This window comes from Nannospalax galili, unplaced genomic scaffold, assembly GCF_000622305.1.
Source record: "Nannospalax galili isolate Female #2095 unplaced genomic scaffold, S.galili_v1.0 scaffold359, whole genome shotgun sequence".
Classification (NCBI taxonomy): Eukaryota; Metazoa; Chordata; class Mammalia; order Rodentia; family Spalacidae; genus Nannospalax; species Nannospalax galili.
This window is the reverse complement of record NW_008347042.1, coordinates 3,321,140-3,343,538: the sequence shown is the minus strand read 5'-3', so window position 1 is coordinate 3,343,538 and position 22,399 is coordinate 3,321,140. Positions and strand designations below refer to the sequence as shown.

Sequence of the window (22,399 nt, the reverse complement as noted above, 5' to 3'; positions counted from 1 at the left end):
CATAATGAAAAAAGTGTTAACAACAATGAAACTCAAGGACTTGGACAGTGATACTGTATTCTATGACAATATTCCAAAGGACTGACACTCTTTGCAAAACCTAAATGCAGAATTTTCTAGTATACGTTGGTGTCACAAGTGTCTCTTGAGTTCCCCGCATTTTCAAAATCCGGGCTTGAAGTAGTAAAATATAGGCTAGTGGCATGGCTCGCTTGTTTAATTTTTCCCCTATGTCATGTCAGGTAGAGTGCACAGTTATGATCAGGGAATTATTCATACAGCCAAACATCTTGCAAAAGTACATTCCATACTGAGAACACAATTCAGTTAGTGGATATATTCAGAAATATTGAACCAAATCTATATAGAAATGGGATATTTTCTCTGGGAAAAATACACATTGCATGCACATGTTAAGTATGACTTGCCTGTGAGTGCAGATGGCTTACACTGGGCCTGATGCAGCACAGGAGAAGAAGCCAGAATGCATTTTCTAGGATTTCATGTTGCACAGGGACAGAGAGGAGGCAACAATCACATTACTTGATTTTCTTTTTGTGTATATTGATTTGATTTTATGATTGATTGAATTTGATGGCCATAAACTACACCATCAAAACATATAAGCTCCTCTTTACAACTACAACAACAGCAAAACAAAATAATTCTGTTGATTCACTCATTTAAGATAAAGAGTGAGATTACATAAAACCAGACTTGTAATTGGGTTATAAAATTCTCTTGGTTCACAAATTATTAGTTCAGCTTGTATTTTCATCCCCTAATTCCTAGTCTTTTTTGTTTATTGCCAGAGAGTATGCAGATAACACTCTCTCATACGTCTTTTCTTGGCTTGAATTAAAGAAAAGGCAATAATGTGGTTCACTAATATGATGTTGAACTATCAATCAAATTTTACGAGACTTTACTGTTTGAGGTTAGATATATGATTTTGTGCTTCTCTCACTACATGTATTATATGGCAAATATTTTCAGCATTTAAGGCAGTAGATAAGCTACAGCACAGTATGCTATGGTAAATAACATTAGCCTGGTCAACAGAGGATTGCAAGAAGCATAGACTTTGAATTATAAATGAAGGACTGATTTTGCTAAGAGTATTAAAAACAAAATTTAGGTTGTTGTCCATGATTACTTGATTTGTATGTTAACTGAAAAAGTTTTTTGAGATTGCACACCTAAGTCTTGAGTTTCCTGAATCAATTGTTTTGACCCAGATTATGGAACATTTCAGATAGAATCTAATTTTGAACATATGAACCTACCTATTTTTTTAAACCTTCATGTATTTACATAATCCAAGGGACCAATTATTCTTTATGAAATATTATTAGTAATATGACTAGTATCTTTATTTTCCTTACTTCTTCCTAAGGAACACTGGAGTGGGACCAATTTTTCTCCAAGAATTAGATTAGAACCTTAGAATTTAAAGTGATGCAGTCTTCCTACTTTCTAGCATTAGAAAATCTAGAAAGCTGACTCATTTCAGAATGAAAAATGAAATGCATAAAATGAAAAGGGTAAGAATTTTTTTAAAAATCCATGAACAATTCATTTTTAAAAATTGTGTGTGTGTGTGTGTGTGTGTGTGTGTGTGTGTGTAGTGCATGCATGTTTGTGCACTGTGCATACCTGTGTGCACACAGGCAGAGACCAGAAGAGGACAATGGGCCATGGGTCCCCTGCCCTATCGTGCTCCCATTACTCCCTTGAGACAGTATCTGTCATTGAACTTGGATCTGGGCTGGGGGCAAGTCATAGGATCCTCTTGTTTCGACCCCTACAGTGCTGAGGTTACAAGCAGGCAAGGTCACACACAGCTTTTTCTTGGATGCTGGGGATCCAAACGCAGGTCCTCAGGTTGTGCATTATGTGCTTTTTTTCCTTTATTTTTTCTTTTCCACTGATTCATTTTCTTAGCCCTTATGAACAATTATACATTTTTCAGGCAAAACTAAGTCCACAAATCAGCATGGTCTTTATTCTACAAGCCTGGCATTAATTGTGAGAATAAGCTGAGCGGAGTGGTTCACGTCTTTAATCCCAGCACTCCAGAGGCAGTGGCTAGCAAATCTTTGTGCAATCAAGGCCAGCCTGGTCTCCTTAGTGAGTTCCAGGCCAGCTATGTCTCAAAAAGACAAAAGCCAAACAAATAATGAGACTAAAATAGCCCTATTTAGGAAAATATGAAATATTATCATTGCAATCAGTTTTGTGTACACTCTTGTACCTTTTACAGAAGATTTATCATTGTCACCATCCTTTAAGATTTATCAGTACACATTATATGGCAGATACTGCAATGTATTTTATATCAAGTACTTTATTTGTTGTCAGTAGCTTAGTTGCCAATAATTAAATTGCAGAGCAAAGCACAGCTTCCCTGCACAGCTCATCTTGGTACCTGGTCCTTTCTCTGGGTGCTGTGCAGAATAGGATTGTCAATGAGGCAGGTAGCCAGTGTCAAGAGAAGGCCAGCAGAGCTGTTAATATGCCCTACATTTGCTATGCAGTTTGCCCATCACCCTCCAACACAAGAGGTAAAAATAAAGGTCTGGAGAGATGGCTCATTTGGCAAAGTGCTTGCCACACAAACATGAGAACCTCGGTGTGGAGTCACGTACAACTGGAAAGGTGTTGGAGATAGCAGGATACCTGGGCTTTGCTGGTCAATGAGGCTAGCTGAATCAGTGTGGTTCAGGGAGACACAGTGCCTCATAAACAGAAAATAACAAAAGCAACATAATAACAATAACAGAAGCAAGGTAGAGTGATGAATTAGGATACCTGCACCAGAACATACAAACAGGTATCAAATACTCTCAAACACAACTTAATAAAAAGGCAAACTACCAGTGCAATTTCAATTGATAAAACACATGTGCAATTTTATTCAACATTTTCTGTTATATTAAAAATATGTACAATTTCAATAATAAATTAAAAATAAGCAAAATGAGTCTAAAAAAAGACGTTTTACTCCCTTCATTTCTGAGAGTTCATCCGATCTGAGCGCCTAGTCAGCTCCTGGCTAGAAAAACGTTTTGGCAGCATGTCGGAAACAACGGACAGAGCTTTGTTTCTTTAAACATCAGGAAGATGTTTGTTGATAATAGAAACACGGAAGAGGATCAACTGCAATCAAGAAGGGTGGATGAACATTTGTACAATACGCACAAAACTCTGAATAAATTCTGTAATGTTTTTTTCTTCCAGTTCCTCACATTCTTTGCATCCAGATTCTGTTATATTCTGCCAAATAAGAAGAAAGAATTAGACTGGCAAGCAGACTATATCACTTTCTTGTGAATATCACATTATTTGAAATATATGGTGGGATCTTAAGACATGAAAATGTTGGCAAATTAATATCATATTACGAAAAACTCTGAGAAACAATGGAGAGATTTGACAGGAGTTGATTTTCCTACATTGGATTAAGACAACTGTAAATGTACACACCATGTATATTAGACATGGACTTCCTGCTTAAAGCCTTTCAGTGAGTTCTTATCATCTTGTAATGAAGTCCACACTTCCCTGCATGGCAATGGCCTCTGCAAGATGCTCCTTGTCTGTTTTACCCTTCCCCTTGTCTTGAAAGTCATGCTCTGAAGACACTAATCAAACAATTGCTTTCTGTCCCAGGTACACAACATGCTGTTGGGTGTCCCCTGCCTTTGGTTTTCTCCTGTCTATGATATTCACCCTATGTTAACTGTTGTTACGCACAAGTCAGATCATCCTGATGTGGTTTTTTGAAATAGTTTCCTAGAAGCCCTGAGCTCTTGGGGGCAAGGCTCAACGTCCCATCTCCACAGTCCGGAACTCCTGTTTAAACCTCGTGTACCATCTTCATATCATGGAGTTTTAGTCTTTTTACCATGCTATTGTTTAAGCTTCCCCAAGAATCATGACCATATGTGTTTTTTTCCCAGTATTAATCACAAGGCCTGGCACACAACAGCCACCTAAAGCACAGTGGTTGATATGAACCATTCAGGTGAATACCGTAAGTGCTATAACTCAAACATAGCTTCATGGACAACTATAGCATTCCAGCAGCAATCATGAATAAATGTTTTGGTGATCATATGAACTCTGAAAGCTGTGCCAACAAAAATTGAAATTATATTTTACATCCGTTAAGCACTTGGAATTCAGATCCACCAACACTGACATACTGTATGCCAACTACTTTCATATTGCATATACTGCTGTCCTGCATGATCCAGAGAACAAACACATCAGAGAGAAAGGCAAAGATATTAAGTGATGCATCCCCATTGACAGAGTCAAGTAGAATTCCTCAAGTCCAGGTCTCCTGACTGTATAGTTTTGCTCACTTGTTCCAGGGAATGCCAAACTGTCACCTCGGGGTGGCATCAACATGCAGTTTAAATAACACCGACATTGTCATGAGCTTCCTGTTGCATTTTTCTCCATTGGTAATGTAGCAATAATATATCAAGAAGTAATTAACCATGAACAGGCTTACTTCATAAGTGTATTGAGTGATGAATACATGTGAGAAGAATACTTACATAGAATTGTAATAAAACATTCGAAAGGACCCTAAAATGTCTATGCTTTAGGCTGACAATCTAATGAGGACAATAGATAATGACCACTAAGTAAAATATATAATTATCAGAATGTTGATAAAGTTCCTGTGCATCCACGTTGTTTCACCCATTAATCTTTTTTGCTATTCAAGGCATGAATCTTGGCTCTTCAGGGCTTCTGTGCAGCTCATCCCCCAGCTAATCACGGGAGCCATTAGTATTTGTTTTCTTGCAACTTTGTAGATCAAGCTACTTGGGATGTTCCAAATTACACTCCAATCATTAATGCTTTTTATTATCTTATTCCATTGATAAAACTTTTTAGGAGTTAAGGGAACAGAAGCTGTATTACATCAACAGCTCTTAGTTACTAATCACACAAATTATACAAATTGGAGCAGGTGATTAGCTCTCAGTGCTACAGGTTCTTCGGCATTTAAATAGAATTAAAGATCACTAAATGTAAAAAAAAGAAAGTGAACATCTCAATGATTTATCTTTAAAATAAAGAGGCTTGTCAGTTTTATCAATCTAAAGCCTAGAGAACTGTGTGTGGCACACAGTACTAACTCAATAAATGTGAGTTACCGTTTCTGACAGTAAACACTCATTAGATTAATGTCTACACACTGCATCTGCTTGCCTGGTTTTCCAGTATGACTCTAGAACTAAACCACACTGGCTGGTGCTATTCAGCAAATGTCTATTTACCAGATAAATCAATGAATGGTTTAGGATTACGTGCATGCCAGCTATGGTGACATTTTGGATGTCACTGCACTGGAATTAAATTCTCTCCTAAGTGCACCATAGGAGGACCTGCTTCTGTACAAATTAGTTTTCCCAAGCCAGCCAAAAGCATCAGATGCTGCTCAGTAGAATTATTGGATCACTCACCCCATTAGAAGACAGACTGCTGTTTGCTAGGATGATCATATTTCTTACTGTTTCATTAATGTATACATCACTGGACTCATGTAAAATAACTCGTAGCTCCAGGAGAAAGCACTTCATCGTTGTTACTTTGCAACTGGGCTAAAAATAAGAATTACAAAGAAACAATTTGGAAGGAAGAAAGGTTTTCCCATTATTCATTTTCATGTAGATATGATTTTGATTTTTAAAACATCTATCTAATCCAGTTATTTTATAAAGAAAAATGATACCTGTGTTGGTCAGTTTTAACTGTCACCTTGATACAACCTTGAATCACCTGGGAAGAGGGTTTTGATAAGGAATTATCTAAAACAGAATGGTCCATAAGCATGTCTATGGGGGGATTGCTTTGATGGTTCATTGATATAGGAAGATGCAGCCCGCTATAGGTCGCACTATTCTCTGGGAAATGGTCCTGAACAGTAGAAGAGAGGAGAGAGCTAGCTGAGATGCAGCAAGCAAGGGAGGATCTGTGCATTTATTCTCTCTCTGCTCTTGACTGTGGTTGCAGTGCTTTAAGTTCCTGTCATGAGTTCCCTGCAATAATGGATTATAACCTGGGCCTGTAAGCCAAATAAACCCTTTCTTCCCAAGTTACTTTTTGTAGGAATATTTTTCATAGCCACAGAAATGAAACCAGGACAATATCCCTAAAGAATTTTATTCACATAGGAAGCAGATTTCCTTTTTGTTTGGTTTTGAAATAAAAAATAAAACCTATAACAAATCAAGATGGTACTGTTTTCCAGATGAAAGAAGATAAAATTAGGAAACATGGACATAAAGGGCTACTGTTTCTCACTGAGCTGCTTTCTCTTGTGAAGTGGTGATATAGCAGTCCCATGCTCTGACAACCTCAGTAGTGACAGAGCATTTGTAAAAATATTTAGGATCAGGTTACATGTTCACAATTTACATAGTGATAACTGACAACCTTACCAAGTGCACAGGTTTAGAATGTCTAGAGGCAGTGACCACTCATGGACTGGCCAAATCACAAAGAAATCGCCAAAAAGGAATTATTTTTTTACAACAGTTATTTCACAAAAACAAAAACTTAAAAGAAATAAAATATTATTTGACTTTGGATCTCGCACCTAGTGTCTAGGTCTCTGCATGTACTTAAATGCTCACTAAAATCTAACTGGAAGAGTACTCATTTGTAGTGGTGCCATAGTAACTCAACACTGAAAGCCAGATCCTTGCACCAATTTAGCAACAGTAAAAAAAGTTTCCAAAATGCTTGCTGACTTCTGAGACACCACAGATAGGAAATGCCTGAATCTAAAGTGGTCACTTCTATATCTGAATCTTGGGTTCTTTCAACACCCCTTAAGTTGCAAGGCTATCCTCGTGAAGAAAAGCAAAATTAAGATGCTGAATGGTGGTGGTTCATTCATTGTTTTTTGCTTAGATTAAAATAAAAATAAAACTTATGCTGAAGTCATGGAGACATCTGCTCCACACTGTAGCGGCTCCACCCAAGTGATTGATGAATATCTGGTTTTAGAGTTTCAGGCTCTGGCTTTTATATAATGCTTATAAGTATGTCCAGGGGGAAACAAACCTTCCCCTTCAGAGATATTCTAGCTGACACTCTATTGAAAAGACAATACAGAGTTTGATTACTGGTCTCATTTCTTTTGCCCTGATAATTATACTGACACAAAGTAACTTGTGTGTGTGGTTAGGGGGTGGGGTATTTTAGCTCACATTCTAGGTCACAGTTCATCATAGCAGGGAAGTCAGGGCAGCAGGAACTTATCACAGCCAGTCACACCAGAGTCAAGAGCAGAGAAAAATGGATACATGCATGCCTAGTGCTCAGCTAGTTTTGTGTACTCCTACACAGGCCAGGGCCCAATCCATGGAATGGTGCTGCCTACATTCAGGGTGGGTCTTCCTGCCTCAGGTAACCCAGTTAAGAACAATTTCTCACAAGAATGCTAACAGGCCCACCTAATCTAGGCAATCCCTCATTGAAACTCTTGCTAGGTGATTTTTCAATTGTGGCAAGTCAAAAAATAAAACAAGCCATCACATTTTCCATATAGTGGAATTGAGGATTCATCTCTTGGTTTTAGTGGGAGTCCAAAGGGAAAGGAGGAACAACATGACCCAAACCCTATTAGTGATCAGCAGTGTCAGTGTATTAATGAAACTAGTTTGTCATTTTGAATAAGTTGTACAGATTATGTTTTTATTTCATATAGTGATTATCAAGAATGTTTTCCTGATAAATATAGGGATCCACGTGAAATATAAAACATAGATACCCCTAAGCAATTTTCAGAAAATGTGGTAAGACATAGTAATATGCCACAGGACTGGGAATAATGGATTTGGTGGAGACTTTTAGACTGAATCACTTAACCTGATTCTAGCATCTAATTGTATCACAATCTGTCTCACCAAATCATATAAGAGATATTGTTGGGCATTGATGGAAAAGATCTTTTTTCTATTATTGACACTCTTACAAAAGCACCATTTATGTACCTCTTTGTCCCAGGGTTCCATAAATTCAATGATCACTTAAAACTGCACTGGTAAAATATTAGAAGAATCCATTATAGGTAGACTATAAAATTCTACCAATTTAGTTAAGTTAGAGCAAAAAGTTTATACTCACATGAAAATCACTCTCAGTGTATAAAGTAGCATCAATGTGGATAGACTGAAAGAAGAAAAGTTAGATAAGATGAAAAGCTATGCACTTCCTGGGGTATGATAACAACAACTTACTGAAAATGCTTCAATTAAGCTATTTAAATTAATTTTTTATTTTGCAACAATTTTAAATTCATGCAATTATAAGAGAAGATATAGAGAGATCCTCTGTGTCCCTCCCAATTTTCTCCATTGCCATACTTTATAACCATAAAACAATACTACGACAAGGAAATTGATGCTGATATATCTCCCTTTTCCAAGTGTTACCAGTTTTATATGCAATAGTGTACGTGTGTGAATGTATGTGAGTTTATGCAATTTTGTGTCCTATTGCCACAGATCACTACTGTGGGAATGACTTTAATGGAAAAGACTCTTTGTAACAAGACTTTACAAAGTGAAATTTTATATAACCTTGTAAACCAGTATGTTCTGAGAACATTTAAAACTATGTAAATCCTCTAAGAAAACAATGTAATCAGCTTTACAATGATTTGAAATTCCAATGTAACTAACTCTTGCAAGCTAAGTGGAAGGTATAGCTTTAAAATCTTATACCACATTCCCTATATATGACTCAGTTATGTCCCTGACTCAGAACAATTTGTATGTGAGATGTGACAGTGATGTCATTGTAAACAATGATGACTTTACAAATAAAGTCATCACCCCTACAGATGTTGCAAGCAACATGGGGGTATAGGTTAATTACCTCTATTTGTGGCTTGTGTGCTATTCTCAGTCAGTAGGGTTATAAAACAACATCTTCTTTTGTGAAACTGTTATCAAAGATTGTTCATATTATGCTTGATATGCTGTTCAATACATAAGTGAGGAACACTTTTGGAGTAGCAGTGTGGTTGGATGAGAGTAGAAAGGGTTGAAACTAGAATAGAATAGAATAGAATAGAATGAACAGAATAGAATGAATAGAATAAGAATAGATAGAATAGAATAGAAAGAATAGAATAAAGAATGGAATAACAGAATAAAAAAGAAATAATAGAATAGTGGCTGGATACTCTGGTATCCTGCTTGGCCCTCCTTTAATGAATGAGCACACTCTTCTCAGACAACTGTATGTAATTTGCCCTAACCACACATGACCTTCTGGATGTGGGAGGGCTAAAGTATACAATCGGGGAAAGCTAGGAAGAGAAGGCATGACCCATGCTGAGTAAAGGCTTTCCAGTGTGCATACCCTCAGGTCATACATACACCTCAGCAACCCCTCAGTTACCTGAGTAAGTAAGCCCAGTAAATTCATTGGTTCCCCAGCAAAACTACCTTGACACTAGAACCTTAAAAGTGAATAAGCATGGCTTAGCATCCCCAGGAAAAAGTCTCACAACAGATGGAAAATTGATTTGTTAATGCTATTATGTCTCATAATTATTTTTAAAAAAGAAAATGAGAATAGATGTTAAAAGGATATGGGAATGGAGATATTTTCCAAAATAGACAGAAAAAATGAGAAAGGCTGAACAAGTGATGAAGGTCTGTGTAGGTTTGTTGTGCTATATAAAGGATGAGACAAAAATAATATTAAAATTTCTATGGTCATAGTTTAGTCAACTAGTTTAAGGAACAAAATATATATCTAGTCAAGGTTTATCTGAGAATATTTGTTTTTTCACCCAAACTTTCTTTACATAGCACATGGTAATTAAAAGTACCAGACTGGTGGAACTAACCTTATTGGATATTCAACAGCCATAGCTTGAGGCCTATACTGATGTGGTCAGAGGGACTTAAAGGACAGTTTTTGCCCCTTGCCCTCCAAGGTCAACTAAGTTCCAGGGGACTACGGAACATCTCTCAAAATGTCCAGTAACTGTGGTGAGTCACCTGTCCTCTTGTTCAAGGAGGAGATGGAGACCCCACGAGATGGACTTGAACCAGTGTCCAGTCTAAAAGAGGATGGTCAACTCAGAGGAAACATCTCATTGATGCTTCCAAGTGAATCCAGACATGGTCGAACAGGACCTTTGACTTATCTTCACATAGATGGAACTGGGCCAACTGTATGTTTTTAACCACCCCAAAGGAAAGTATAACTAAAGAATAAAGTCATCAGTATATTTCTTTAAGAGTTCAAGGGATTACACTTCCCAGACATTAGGCTTAAGTCTATATAAAAAGTTATTTAGATGATTATTTCTCATTAATGATTTTGTTCCTAACCAGGAAGTGCTGCTCATATGTAAGACTTCAAATCTTGGTCTCCAATACTGTAGTGCCCACCTGTAGCTAAGGGGGACAACCACCTATTGTTCCAAAATGATGGATAAATTTGTTTTCTCTGCCTATCTAGAAGCCTATGAGAGGGAACTGATACTGATTCTAACCACTCCAACAACTATTAAAATACCTGAAAGCAGTTCCTGAACCCATCACTCTAGAGTCCAGTGTTGTAAGACAAAGAAAAAATGAGGGAGAACACAATAAAAGGATGCTTTTGGAAGCCTTGTTCTGACATTTTTCTAGTTCCCTGTCTGAACTTGTAATGCTAATGTTAATTACTCTTGCCTTTACTTCTCCTTCACATCTCCTATTATTTATGATTCAAGATATTTCTTTTCCCTCTAGAGATAAAATTTATGCAATTTGGGATTCTTTTAGATAGACTCACTGAAGGGGTAAACCAATTGCTTCACCCTGCATCTCTGTTCAGCATAGAAGAAGCCAGAGGAGTCTGTGTCCAGATTCCCTACTGACAATTTGGGTAACCTCCTCACAAGATAGTGTGATAAGAATAGGAGGTAGGAATTGGCTAGGCCATTAGGGTAAAAAGATCCCAAGGAAATGTAGCCACTTTCTATGCTAAAGCTCACAATGTTCTCACAGCTTGCCTCTTAGCAACATGATCCATTCTAAATGCCAAAAATGTCGAAAATATTTGGGAGCTTTTATCTAGTCCTTAAAAGATTTTAGCGTTATCTCTTTAGATGGGGGAATGTTAGAGTAGCGAAAAGCCCATAAAAATAAATAAACCAAAGGAGAAGAAAGAGTACATGAAGTTATTATAAAAAAGTGATGGGGAGATATGGGAGGAGTTGGAGGGGAGGGAGTAGGCATGGATTTAATCAAAACACCTTATATGCATGTATGAAATTCTCAATAAATTATTTATTAAAAAAAGAAAACAAATGCCAAATTGTGGTAATGATATAGACCAAAAGAAAATCTTAAACATTGTTGGTGAAAATGTAAACTAGTCTGACTCCTACGGAAGTTGGTATGCATGTTTTTCCAACATAATATATACACACGTATGAAATTTTAAATGAAATAAATAAATCTAACAGAAAAAAATGAATAATAGAAAAGAAAGAATAGAATAGAATAGAAGAATAGAATAGAATAGAAGAATAGAATAGAATAGAAGAATAGAATAGAATAGAATAGAATAGAATAGAATAGAATAGAAAGAATAACAGAATAGGAAGAATAGCACAGCACAGCACAGCACAGAACAGAACAGAACAGAACAGAATAGATTAGTTCTGTCTAAAAGAATATTTCTTGGAGGATTCAGAACACCTCAGAACAAGATCAGGCCAACACTTGGTTAGATTACTCCAAGAGTAACATTTCTCATTAACTTGACACTGCCACATGCCACCACAATTAGGATCTAAAATATTTCCACCACCTCAGAATTCTCCTGCGTTTCTTTCCTCCCCACACTTCCCCTCACACATCCTTTTAATCACTAGCAACCTCCCCTCCGTTATTCAATCCTATAGTTTTGTCACTTCAGGAATGTTATAGAAATGGAATTACATGGCATATAACATATGGAGATTACCTTTAAAACATAACAGACTCTATTGTGCAGCTGTAGGTTGTAGGGAAAAAATGAGCAGCAAGCAATAGAGTTCTCATTTACCCCTTTACCCCATTTGTTTCCCTGCTTGTTTATATTTTGCATTCATTTCTACATTTGTTATACTTCATAAGTGAATACCACTGCATAGCTCTAGTGTGGGTTTAGTGTCACACCAATGCTTGGTTCCAGGATGGCAATTCGAGGAAGCAGTGGGACCTTTTGTGAAAGAACTTAGCGGAGGGCCATAGATGCACCTTTGAAAGGCATTATGACATTCTCCCCCTTCACTTTTCCTTGGTTTTTTGGTCCAGAAGTGAGCAGTTTGTTCCACCATTGCAACCTGAGACCTAAGAGCAATGGCTGTGTCCAGTTATAGACTAGAATCTTCAGCATCATCAGTCAGAATAAACTTTTTCCCTTTGTAAGTTATCTCAGGTATTTTGATATAGTGATATGAAGCTGATGAGCATACATTGTGAATGACAAAAGTTATAGAATTTTAGGTTTCAGTTTTATTCAGAGTCTTAATAAATGGAAAACGACTTTGTCAACCATTCTAATCCCACACGTTATATGTGCACTATCTTAGAAAGTACCATGTTCTGCTGCTCATCACTCTCTCCCTTGTAACCCCTGCCAATCATCAATCTGCATGTTTGCTTTACAGTTTTGCATTTTCTTTAATGTCAAATTGTTGGATTCAGAGCATAAAACATTTGAAGACTGGATTCTTTAACTCTGCAGTCTGCTTTCACGGTATCTCCATTACTTTCCACAGCTTGACCACCTACTTCTATTGGTCACAAAATAATATTCTATTATATAGATGCATCCAAATGAAGACTGGCTTTTGTCATAAAGCACAATGCCCTGGAGATCTAGCCAAGTTGTTGCTAGCATCATTTTTTTCTTTTTATTGTTCAATAATATTCCTTTCCCTGATATAATAGAGTTTAATTATTCACCTAGTGATGTGTACTTTGTGGTTTGGAGCCATTAAAAGTAAAGCCCTGTGGAAATTCACAGTATGTTTTTTGGATAAAATTGTTTTCATTTCTCAGGAATAAATGTTCAAGATGCACTTATTGGATTCCACAGCAAATTCAAGCTTTATTTTATAAAAAAAATTGCCAAACTGGTTTTTCAGCTGGCTTACCATTTCACTCTCATAAGTGAAGTATCTATGGTCTAGTTTCTCCACTTCCTTGCTAGAATTACTAGCATTTTATACTTATACTCTACTTATTTAGTTATTCATTTTCACAATTACTGTTTCTTGTATTTTGGATTTTGTCATAAGTCCACAGTGATATGTTGTTGTGGTTTTAAAATTCCCATTTTTTTATACTTTCTCTCCAAACAATGTAATGATTCCCAATTTATCTTCACAATAGTCCACATGCTTCTGTTTCTTCCCTCATACTTTCTTCTTGCTTTATTATTTGGTTAAATTTATAATACTACTTTAATAAAAGTGAGTGAGAGAAGACATCTGTGATCTGTTTCAGTTCCTGGAGAAAGCTGGATTTCACTCATTAGCAAGTGTGGTACTTTGAGGTACTTTTGTACATATTTTATGCCAAGGTGGAAAAGGTGCCCTCTCTTCATACCTTGCTGAGAAATTTTATCTTGAACTATGTATTATGCCGTGGTTTGCTATGGCTGCCATAGCATGCTCCTACAAACTAGCTGGTTTAAATAATAGATGCAATTTCAAAATTTCTGCAGGCCAGCAGTCTCAGATGGCTATGTCAGCAATGGTCTCCTGAGACAGTCACTTTACCTTATCAATGCCATCTTCTCCCTGTCTTCTCACATCTCTCCATTTGTAGGTACCTGTATCATGGACTTTTCTTTATAAAAATATTTTTATTTATTCTTTGAGAATTTTATACAATGTATTTTGATCATATTTAACCACCCCCCCCATCTTCATGTCCACCTTACTCTTCCCCCGGCTTCATGTCATCTATTATTTTAATGACCCGTGTCACATTGGATTCAAATCATCCCAACTACTTCACCTTAGCTTAAATAGATCTTTAAAGACATCCTGTCTTAAAATACACTCACATTCTGAAGTACTGGTAGTAAGAATTTTAACGTATGAATTAGGAGTGCATAATTCATCCCATATAAGAGACACACTATATCTTTTTTAAATGAATTAGCATGATCATATGAGTTTCTTCTTTAGGCTGTTGGACAACATTGATCAATTTTCAAATACTGAACAAGATTGGCACACCTGAAACATATTTCACATGGTCACTGCATGAAATTCTATAGCATACTTACACACTGCCAGATACAACTGTTAATATTTCACTGAAAAATACCCAAGTACATGAGATATTTCTCCGGTTTTATATTTTGATGCTTTATTTATTTTTCAGAACCATAAAATTAACCTTAAGTACTCACTAAATAAGACATTTTTATTGAACTTTCTCACTCCTTCCAAGACTCAGTGAACACTGTGTAAGAGGCAGAATGAATCTACGTGCTAGAAGACGAGAGGATCGCAACCAAATGCTCTCTCCCTGACATGGTACGACCATTGCACCCATGAACTAACAGCAGCTGAGTTACTGCAAAAGATCAAGCCAGTAAAAACTATAGCATAGCCTAGAGGTGGCTCTCCTGGCCCCACCCCTTAATGTAGCACTATTGACACTTGATAGCTTTTGGAGGAGGGAGAATCATTCTTTTTTGAGGGTGTTCCCACTAGTAGTGCCCCGTGCTCCAGCGGATGGCCTCACACCCATGCGTACATGAGCAGCACTGATGGGACTTGGTTATCAAGAAAAGAAAGGCAAAATAAATAAATGCATGCATGCATACATACATACATGAAGTCTGGAGGAGGAAATGCTGGGGGACATATGGGAGAAGTTGGACGGGAGAAATCAGTAGATATGACCATATTTCATTGTATACATGTATGAAATTCTCAAGAATAAAGAAAAATGATAATTTTTAAAATAAAAATGATAAACATTAAAAAACACATCCATTATGCACCTTAAACAAAAAGCAAAGCATGAGCACTCACCTGAATAAGCACTTCAATTTTTCTCAGATCTTTTATTACATCATTCCAATTGGCCTCTGTTTTAGGAAGACCTGCACCGAGGCAGCTGAAAGAAAACAACAAAGCAAGGTGCTTTGAGAAAGAGCATAATACTGTCTTGCTGCATATTCTAAGCCACAGAACAATCAAGATTATTTTTATCCTGACTAGTGTACAGCTCAGTGTTAATCTGCCTCTGTGCATTCAAGAGCCTGGAAGAGGAATAGAAATATAAAATATGCAGTACACCTTGGACACTTTAAGCTAAGTGGAGGATTGGCCTACCTTGAGGATTAAGGAACAGCCAGTTGGAAGCATAATTTGGTTTCTGATGTATGGTAGTGATCAATAAATTTTCCTGAACTGAGTATTAGTTTTCTTTATGTGGAGGTTTCGTTATACTTTTAAGCCTAATAAGAATAAAATCTTGCCAGGCATGGTGACACACACCTTTAATCCAAACACTCAAGGGGCAGAAGCAGGCCAATCTCTGTAAGGTTGAAGTCAGCCCAATCTACATAGTAAGTTAAAGGTCAGTTCAGGGCGACAGGGAGGCGCTGTCTCAAACAGAGAGAGAGGAAAAAAGCTCCTTGTAGAATGCTGAGCCTGCTTCCTTCATGATGCTCACACTGTTCTTGTGCTTGCAGCATCTTTCCTCATAGTCATTGTGGATTTAGCTAAATATGGGAAGAATGGTCATATACTTACACATTTTTATAAAAATTGAAATTTTATATCCAGACAGAAGACACACTGACCAAGTGACTGTAGGATGATTCTTAAAGTGTCAGGAAAAATATTCATTCTCTGATGGGTTTTGAACAAAGTATGGCAGTCAGTGCTAATCTGAACAAATTCATGGTTTCCCATCCACATGAAGGCATTAGTGAATGGAAGTGAACTGGGAGTGAGGTTGTGTCACGATAGGTTTGATATTTTAGGCCAATTTACTGCATTATGGTAGCTGCATGTAAGACAGAAGAACAAATTAATAGACATAAGAAAGCATCATTGTCTATGGGGAGGGAAAAACAAAGTATGTCCAATAAAGGAAATGCTTTAAACCAAATAAAGATTACGGATCAAAGGACAGGAAGAGTCAGGGTCAGAGGGAGAAAATATGTAACATGAGCAAATCCCAAATCACTTTTACTGTTGTGTAAGCCTGCAGGATATCAACGAACTGAATGCTTACAGCAAGAAGCTCAATGTCTTTGTGGAATAACATGCTCATATGGAATGTTGTCAGGATATAACATGCTCAGTTAGGTATTCACCAATCTCCTGAGGGTCTCCAGTCTCCTATCTATCTTATCCCCAACAGTGAAGACCTAGAGATACAAGTACACTGAACACAGAGCAGTTCCATTAAGCAGGCATTCCAGGACAATAATCTTGGCCATTAATGTGATAATATTTCGATTAAAGATGACATTACCCCCAAATGAAGATGTGAATGCCAGCCTCCGTTAAAAAATGACTGTTCAGAAGGAAACACAAGTAGCACGGGATGGAAGTAGTTCTCATATATGGTTTCTGGAAAATGTAAGCATCAATATATCAGTAAAATATCTTTAAGAAGGCATAAAATAGCATTTTATTGTATTTTAGGTCAAAATTGTAGTTATCGTTTCATAGTTAACGTTCTTTATCAGAAAGAGTGACATTTCAATGACTTTTTTTTTTGGTTTTTATCTCATTTTGCTTTGTTATGTTTTCCCTAATCTCCAACTCTCTCTATGCACAAATCCAATGTGTATTTCTCTAGCTTCTGCTCAATTTTGAATGAATGGAGTTTATATACTTAGTGACCGACATATATATTTATACTATCAACCAAATTTTTAATCATCACTGAATTCTTCTAACCCTTCTCTCCTTTTTAAGAGGCAAACACATTTTCTACATCACAGATTTAATAACACAAAGTAATAGCAGGTGTGCTAATTGTATATTAATTTCATGCAACTATACAGAACAAAATATATTACTATCACAGACAGGAAATCTGTATAAAAAGTGAACTAATAAAATTGTATTCTTGGCTAGGTGCAATGATGCATGCCTTTAATCTCAGCTCTCTGGGGACAGCAGAAGGCAAATCTCTGAGTTTAAGGCCAGCTTCGTTTACATAGCAATACCCAAGCCAGCCAGAGCTACAAACTGATTATTTTTCCATTCTCACTGTCCCTATGCAACATTTTTCTTGATGATTTAGAAACGTTTTTGTCTTAGACATTCCCAGTTTTGATTCTTTTAGCTATTTTGTGTTGTCAAAGATTTATAGTTAGAAAACATAGTATCAGTTGTCACCTCACCTACCAAGAGTCTGTGTTTCATTTAGTTTTGCTGCAAGATGAATAACACTAGACCTTATCCTTGGAGACTACACATTTTACTGAGTAGTTAGACATTTAGAGAACACAAGAGAATAGGCTAAGTGAAACAATGCATTTACAGTGACATGAAGAGCATAGCAATACTATTAATGTTGTTTTAAAACACCCATGTTACTTATTTTCAAAATAAAGACAATCTTGAGGAGGACAGGGAACTGAGAATCCCAGGATGTGTACAGAATAATCATGCCACTTACTATGAAATAGCTGAGATTCAAGTGACCTTTTAAAGAAAAGCAATATGTTCTGTGTATCTATTTTTTTCCTTACCAAAATTTTCATTACTTAATGCCCAGGGAAATTCTTAAGTGTTGAAGAAGAGCTGGCTACGGCAGTGGGTTTCCAGCAGCCATCCATCCAGAACACTTCCTAGAACACAACCAGAATAAAGGACAACTATTAAAATCACATCTGGGCAAGTCAGGAGCAGAAAAGAAGGAAACTGATATTTATTGAACATCTACCTTTTAATGGGTACACTTTGCATTCCTGAGTACATCGTCACATTTATTCACCCAATATTCCTCGGGAGTAGTATCATTTGATCCTGCCTCACAGTAATCGCATGACAGCAAGGACTGGAGATGAGGTTTGTCTGATTACAACTACAAAGTCTTTCTATTGTGCTATGTCCCAGATCTAACAGAGTTCAAAGCCTTGTAAGTCAGAATTAGATGCATCCACATACTTAGTGTCATACAATTAGTGACTGGTAATCTAAGTTACATTAACAGCTACATACACAAACATAGACTACATATCCTTGGTGTGGTCTTTGAAGTAATTTAATTGAAAGACTATTTGAGAATTTCCAAAATGTCAAAAGTCTGTTTGTTTCTAATTCAATGGAGTAGAATATGTGTGGAGTACATAACACTCCCATTCAACTCATTTTCCTGAAAATATTCAAAATCAAAACATGTAAAATACCCAGGTATGGTAAAGCACATCTTTAATCCCAGTACCCCAGAAGCAGAGGGAGCCAGGTAGATTTCTGTGAGATCAAAGACAACCTCCAGTACATAAGGAGTTCCAGGCCAGCTGGGACTAGAGGCAGACCCAGTTTCAAAAAACAAATAAACAACAACAAATAAACTAAAACCCATAAAAAAATATAGACACTTTTCAATCCTTTAAAAATGATATTAGTTGACCTCCCCAACAAAAATAAAGATCTGTTGTTTTCTTAATATAAATTAATGTAATTTTCATGAACTTCAATTTTAAATTATTACACTTTTCAGGGTTTTCCCAAAATATAAAAGATGCTATAAATTATGAATTACGTGTACTATATTATTCTTCTCATGTGTGTGTATGCAACTGTATGTGTGTACTGTATATGTGGACATCAAGGCATCTTATGAGAGTTAGTTCTCTTCTCCCACCATGTGGGGTCTAGGCATCAAACTGGACTTCAGGCTCGGCAGCAAGCGCCCTTAACTCCTGAGATATCTTGTCACCCTATATAGGGTATTATTTCTCTCTCTCTCTCTCTCTCTCTCTCTCTCTCTCTCTCTCTCTGTCTGATCTTTTTGAGACAGAGTATCCCTGTAGCCCCAGCTGTCCTAGAACTCACTATATAGACCTGAATGGCCTCAGTGTCACAGAGATCAGCCTGCTTCCTGAGTGCTGGGCTGGAAGATGTGCACCACCATACCTAGCGATAGTATTCCTAAAATAAAAAGCTAACAATTTATGGAGCCATTTAACGAGACAACAATAGGTATATCAAGTCAGAATTTTTGATTGTTAAATATAATCTTCCTGTTACATATATAAATGACTGATCAACTGGTTTATTTAAAGCAATTGCATTGCTTTCTTTATTGCTTTCATTTCATAGCCATTCTCCTCCTCTTGATTATGTTAGTGCTTCAAATTTCTTACAAAGCTTCTTTGTAATTTTATCTAATACTTCTGAAAATCCCTGCAGGCTTTTTAGTTGTCATGTCCCAAACACCACATTACTCAACAAAATAACGTTTATTGACATGAGATTGAACAACATTAACAATGATTTTTTTTTTGGTAGTTTTCAAAGGCCTTAGGAAGCTATCTCAATAAACAATGAATTTTACTCCTGAGCCTTTGCAACAGTGAATCTCCATGATATCACACGACTTTCACTGGCTAGTCCAACTGCCTCCTGGTATTAAAAACAGAAAACTAAGTGCCTTAGCTGGAATGTTCTGAAATAGGCCGTGACTATCAAGCATGAAGTAATGTAATAGGAAATGTCTTCAGGAGCTTCTGCCAATGTAATGACACTGGAAGCCAGTGTAGCTGCAAGGAACATTTTATGGCTTTGAATACCATTTGGCAAAGAACTTGCCATGGCTTTCTCGGCTGAGAACAAAGAACCTGGCTTCGACTGCATTCAAAGTACAACATGCCACAATTCTGTGGACAATCAATTTTCCTAGAAATGCATGTGTCTCTGGAATATACTGAGAAAGAAGTCAGGAGAGCAATCTCATCTGCAAGAGCCTCAAAAATAAATTGGTAAAATACATAGGAATAAACCTAACCAAGGCAGCAAAGGCCTCTACAATAAGAATTTTAGAAACAAGAAATAAAGAAAATAAATAGGAGCAGTAATTAATTCATATATATGGTATATTTCCTGTAAGGTTTTTGAATCCTGCTTCAAGTTTTAATATGTGTTAATGAAAATAAGTCTTTATAGAGTAGTGTCCACATGTGATTCCATGAGAGACTGTTAGCTTACAGGGAAATATGAATTTTAAATCAAGTTTATTATTATTATTGTTCTTTGGCTATATCTATATGCTGTAGTATATTTATTTTTTTCTAAATACTAATACACTTGTTTGTTTGTTTGTTTTAATTTTGAGATAAGGTCTCACTATGTAGTCCCAGCTGGCCTGGAACTCCCTATGTAGACCACCCCAGGTTGGCCTTAATCTCACAGTGATCCATCTGCCTCTGCTTTCTGAGTGCTGAGATTCGAAGTGTGGGCCACCATGCTACCACACCCAGCTAATATACTTAAAAAAAAATTTGAAGAACACAGAAAAAAGAAAGCGAAAATGATACTAGAAGGTAGTATTCATTGGTCAACAAAATGAATATTGTCAACATTGTTACATTACTGAAATCAATTTACATGAACATTGGAATTCCAATAAGATTTAACACAGAAATTAAAAAACTATCCTAAGGTCAAAAACACAAAGCAGGTAATGCAATCCTAAGGAAAGTTAATAATTCTAAAAGTATTATAATATCTGATTTCAAATTATACTACAGAGCCATAGTAACAAAATAGCATGACACTGGCACACAAACACACATACCAGCATGATTCAGAAACAAACCTACACAGCTATATTCAGCTAATTTTCCACAAAATGAAGCAAACACACATTGGAGAGAAGACAGCCTATCACTAAGTGTTGCAACAAAAAAACTATGATATACTCATGTTAAACTTGAAGCTAGTTTCCTGTCTCTCCCTGACACATATCAATTGAAAATACATAAGAAAATCTAAAATAACACCTGAAATTCTGAAACTTTAAGAGGAAAAAGTATTAAAAAATGCTTCAAGATACAGGCATAGACAGGGACTTTCTGAAAAGGCCTCCAAAAGTATTGACTTTCATGGATGTTGTAAATCCAAGAGGACATAGACTGACATGTGTCTATAAATCTCACAATTCATCATGAAACAACAAAAACAAATGAGTAGCTTAAATATTTCTTCTTTGAAAAACACTATTTCTTACAAAGATATATTTTCATATACATATATAAATGAAATAACTTGAAATTCCTGGTAATGGTTAAAATGAGACCAATTGCTAAACTATACAGAATTGTTCCCAAAGCAAACATTATCAATTTAAGTATTAGCTGAGTTGCTAGGTATAAGACAATAAGGTTTTGGGCACCTTAGTTGCCATCACTATCCATTAAACAAATAGTGTCATATAAAATGAATACAAAAAGCACTTTGGAAAGTTTATTATCTAAAATAGACAAAGAACACACACAATTCTCAGGGCAAGTCTAACAAACAGCTTCTTTGAAGCAGCATAGCTCTAAGACTTAACCTTGTGGCCAGGAACAATCAGGGAAATCTCTTTCTCCAGACAGTTTTCTTTTTTTTTTTTTTTTGGTATCTTTGAGACAGGGTCTCCTTGTAACCCCAGCTGGCCTGAAAATTACTATGTAGACCAGGCTAGCCATGAACTCACAGAGATCTGCTTGCCTCTGTCTCCTGAATGCTGGGATTAAAGGCCTGCACCATCATGCCTGGCTTTTCCATACAGTTTTCAAAAATACTTCATTCATTCACATATTAAGGGAAAAGAGATTCTTCCAAGGTAAACTACAGGGAAAAGAAGTTGAAAATTCTGACAAAAGGGCTAAAAATTTAAAAATTACAACATATTGCTTAAAATGAGTTCCAGAAAGACACAGCACATAGAGTGGAAAACATTAAAAAATAAAAAATGAAAAAACTCCTAAAACAAAGCCCTCTAGATAGGCTGACTAGATTCACCAGAAGGGTAAGTAGTGGGGAATGGCTGGGGTGCCAACAACACAGCAGAGAGTAGCAGGGATATCAGAGTATAAGGGCTCTAGTGAGGGGAGAGAGGCTATGGGAGGGTGCCATCTGGGAAGTGGGTGTATAGTTGAATAAGATGATTTGGGATGTTCTGTGTGATACACACACACACACACAAAAAAAAATGAACCAATTTTTAAAAATGTATTATATTTGAGGAGGAATCGTGGAAATTTACATCATGTTAATTAGTAGAGGTGATAAACATTACCATTGAAATCTGCCTGATGACTTTATAGACATACACAGGTGCCAAGGATCCAAGTGCAATCGATTACGACTAGTAATGATCAGATACAT

At 36.5% G+C, this 22,399-nt stretch overlaps 1 protein-coding gene across 13 annotated transcripts in view; it reads right to left on the bottom strand.

Moving 5' to 3' along the window:
* Positions 1–2,885: 2,885 nt before the first annotated feature.
* Il15 (interleukin 15) overlaps positions 2,886–22,399 on the bottom strand; it is an 87,104-nt gene continuing 67,590 nt past the window's right edge. For 7 of the 13 annotated variants that reach the window (XM_017800706.2, XM_029568500.1, XM_029568499.1 and 4 more), the window contains 6 exons: positions 17,773–17,871; positions 16,542–16,639; positions 15,086–15,170; positions 8,158–8,202; positions 5,487–5,624; positions 2,886–3,276 (listed from right to left, as the gene is read on the bottom strand). In XM_017800706.2, coding sequence (XP_017656195.1) covers positions 3,166–3,276; positions 5,487–5,624; positions 8,158–8,202; positions 15,086–15,170; positions 16,542–16,639; positions 17,773–17,784 — 489 coding nt within the window. In that variant the 5' untranslated portion in view covers positions 17,785–17,871 and the 3' untranslated portion in view covers positions 2,886–3,165. Of the gene's footprint in view, positions 3,277–5,486; positions 5,625–8,157; positions 8,203–15,085; positions 15,171–16,541; positions 16,640–17,772; positions 17,872–22,399 lie in introns of those variants that run through there. The other 6 variants (XR_003851159.1, XM_017800702.2, XM_029568498.1 and 3 more) reach the window with 5 other exon arrangements.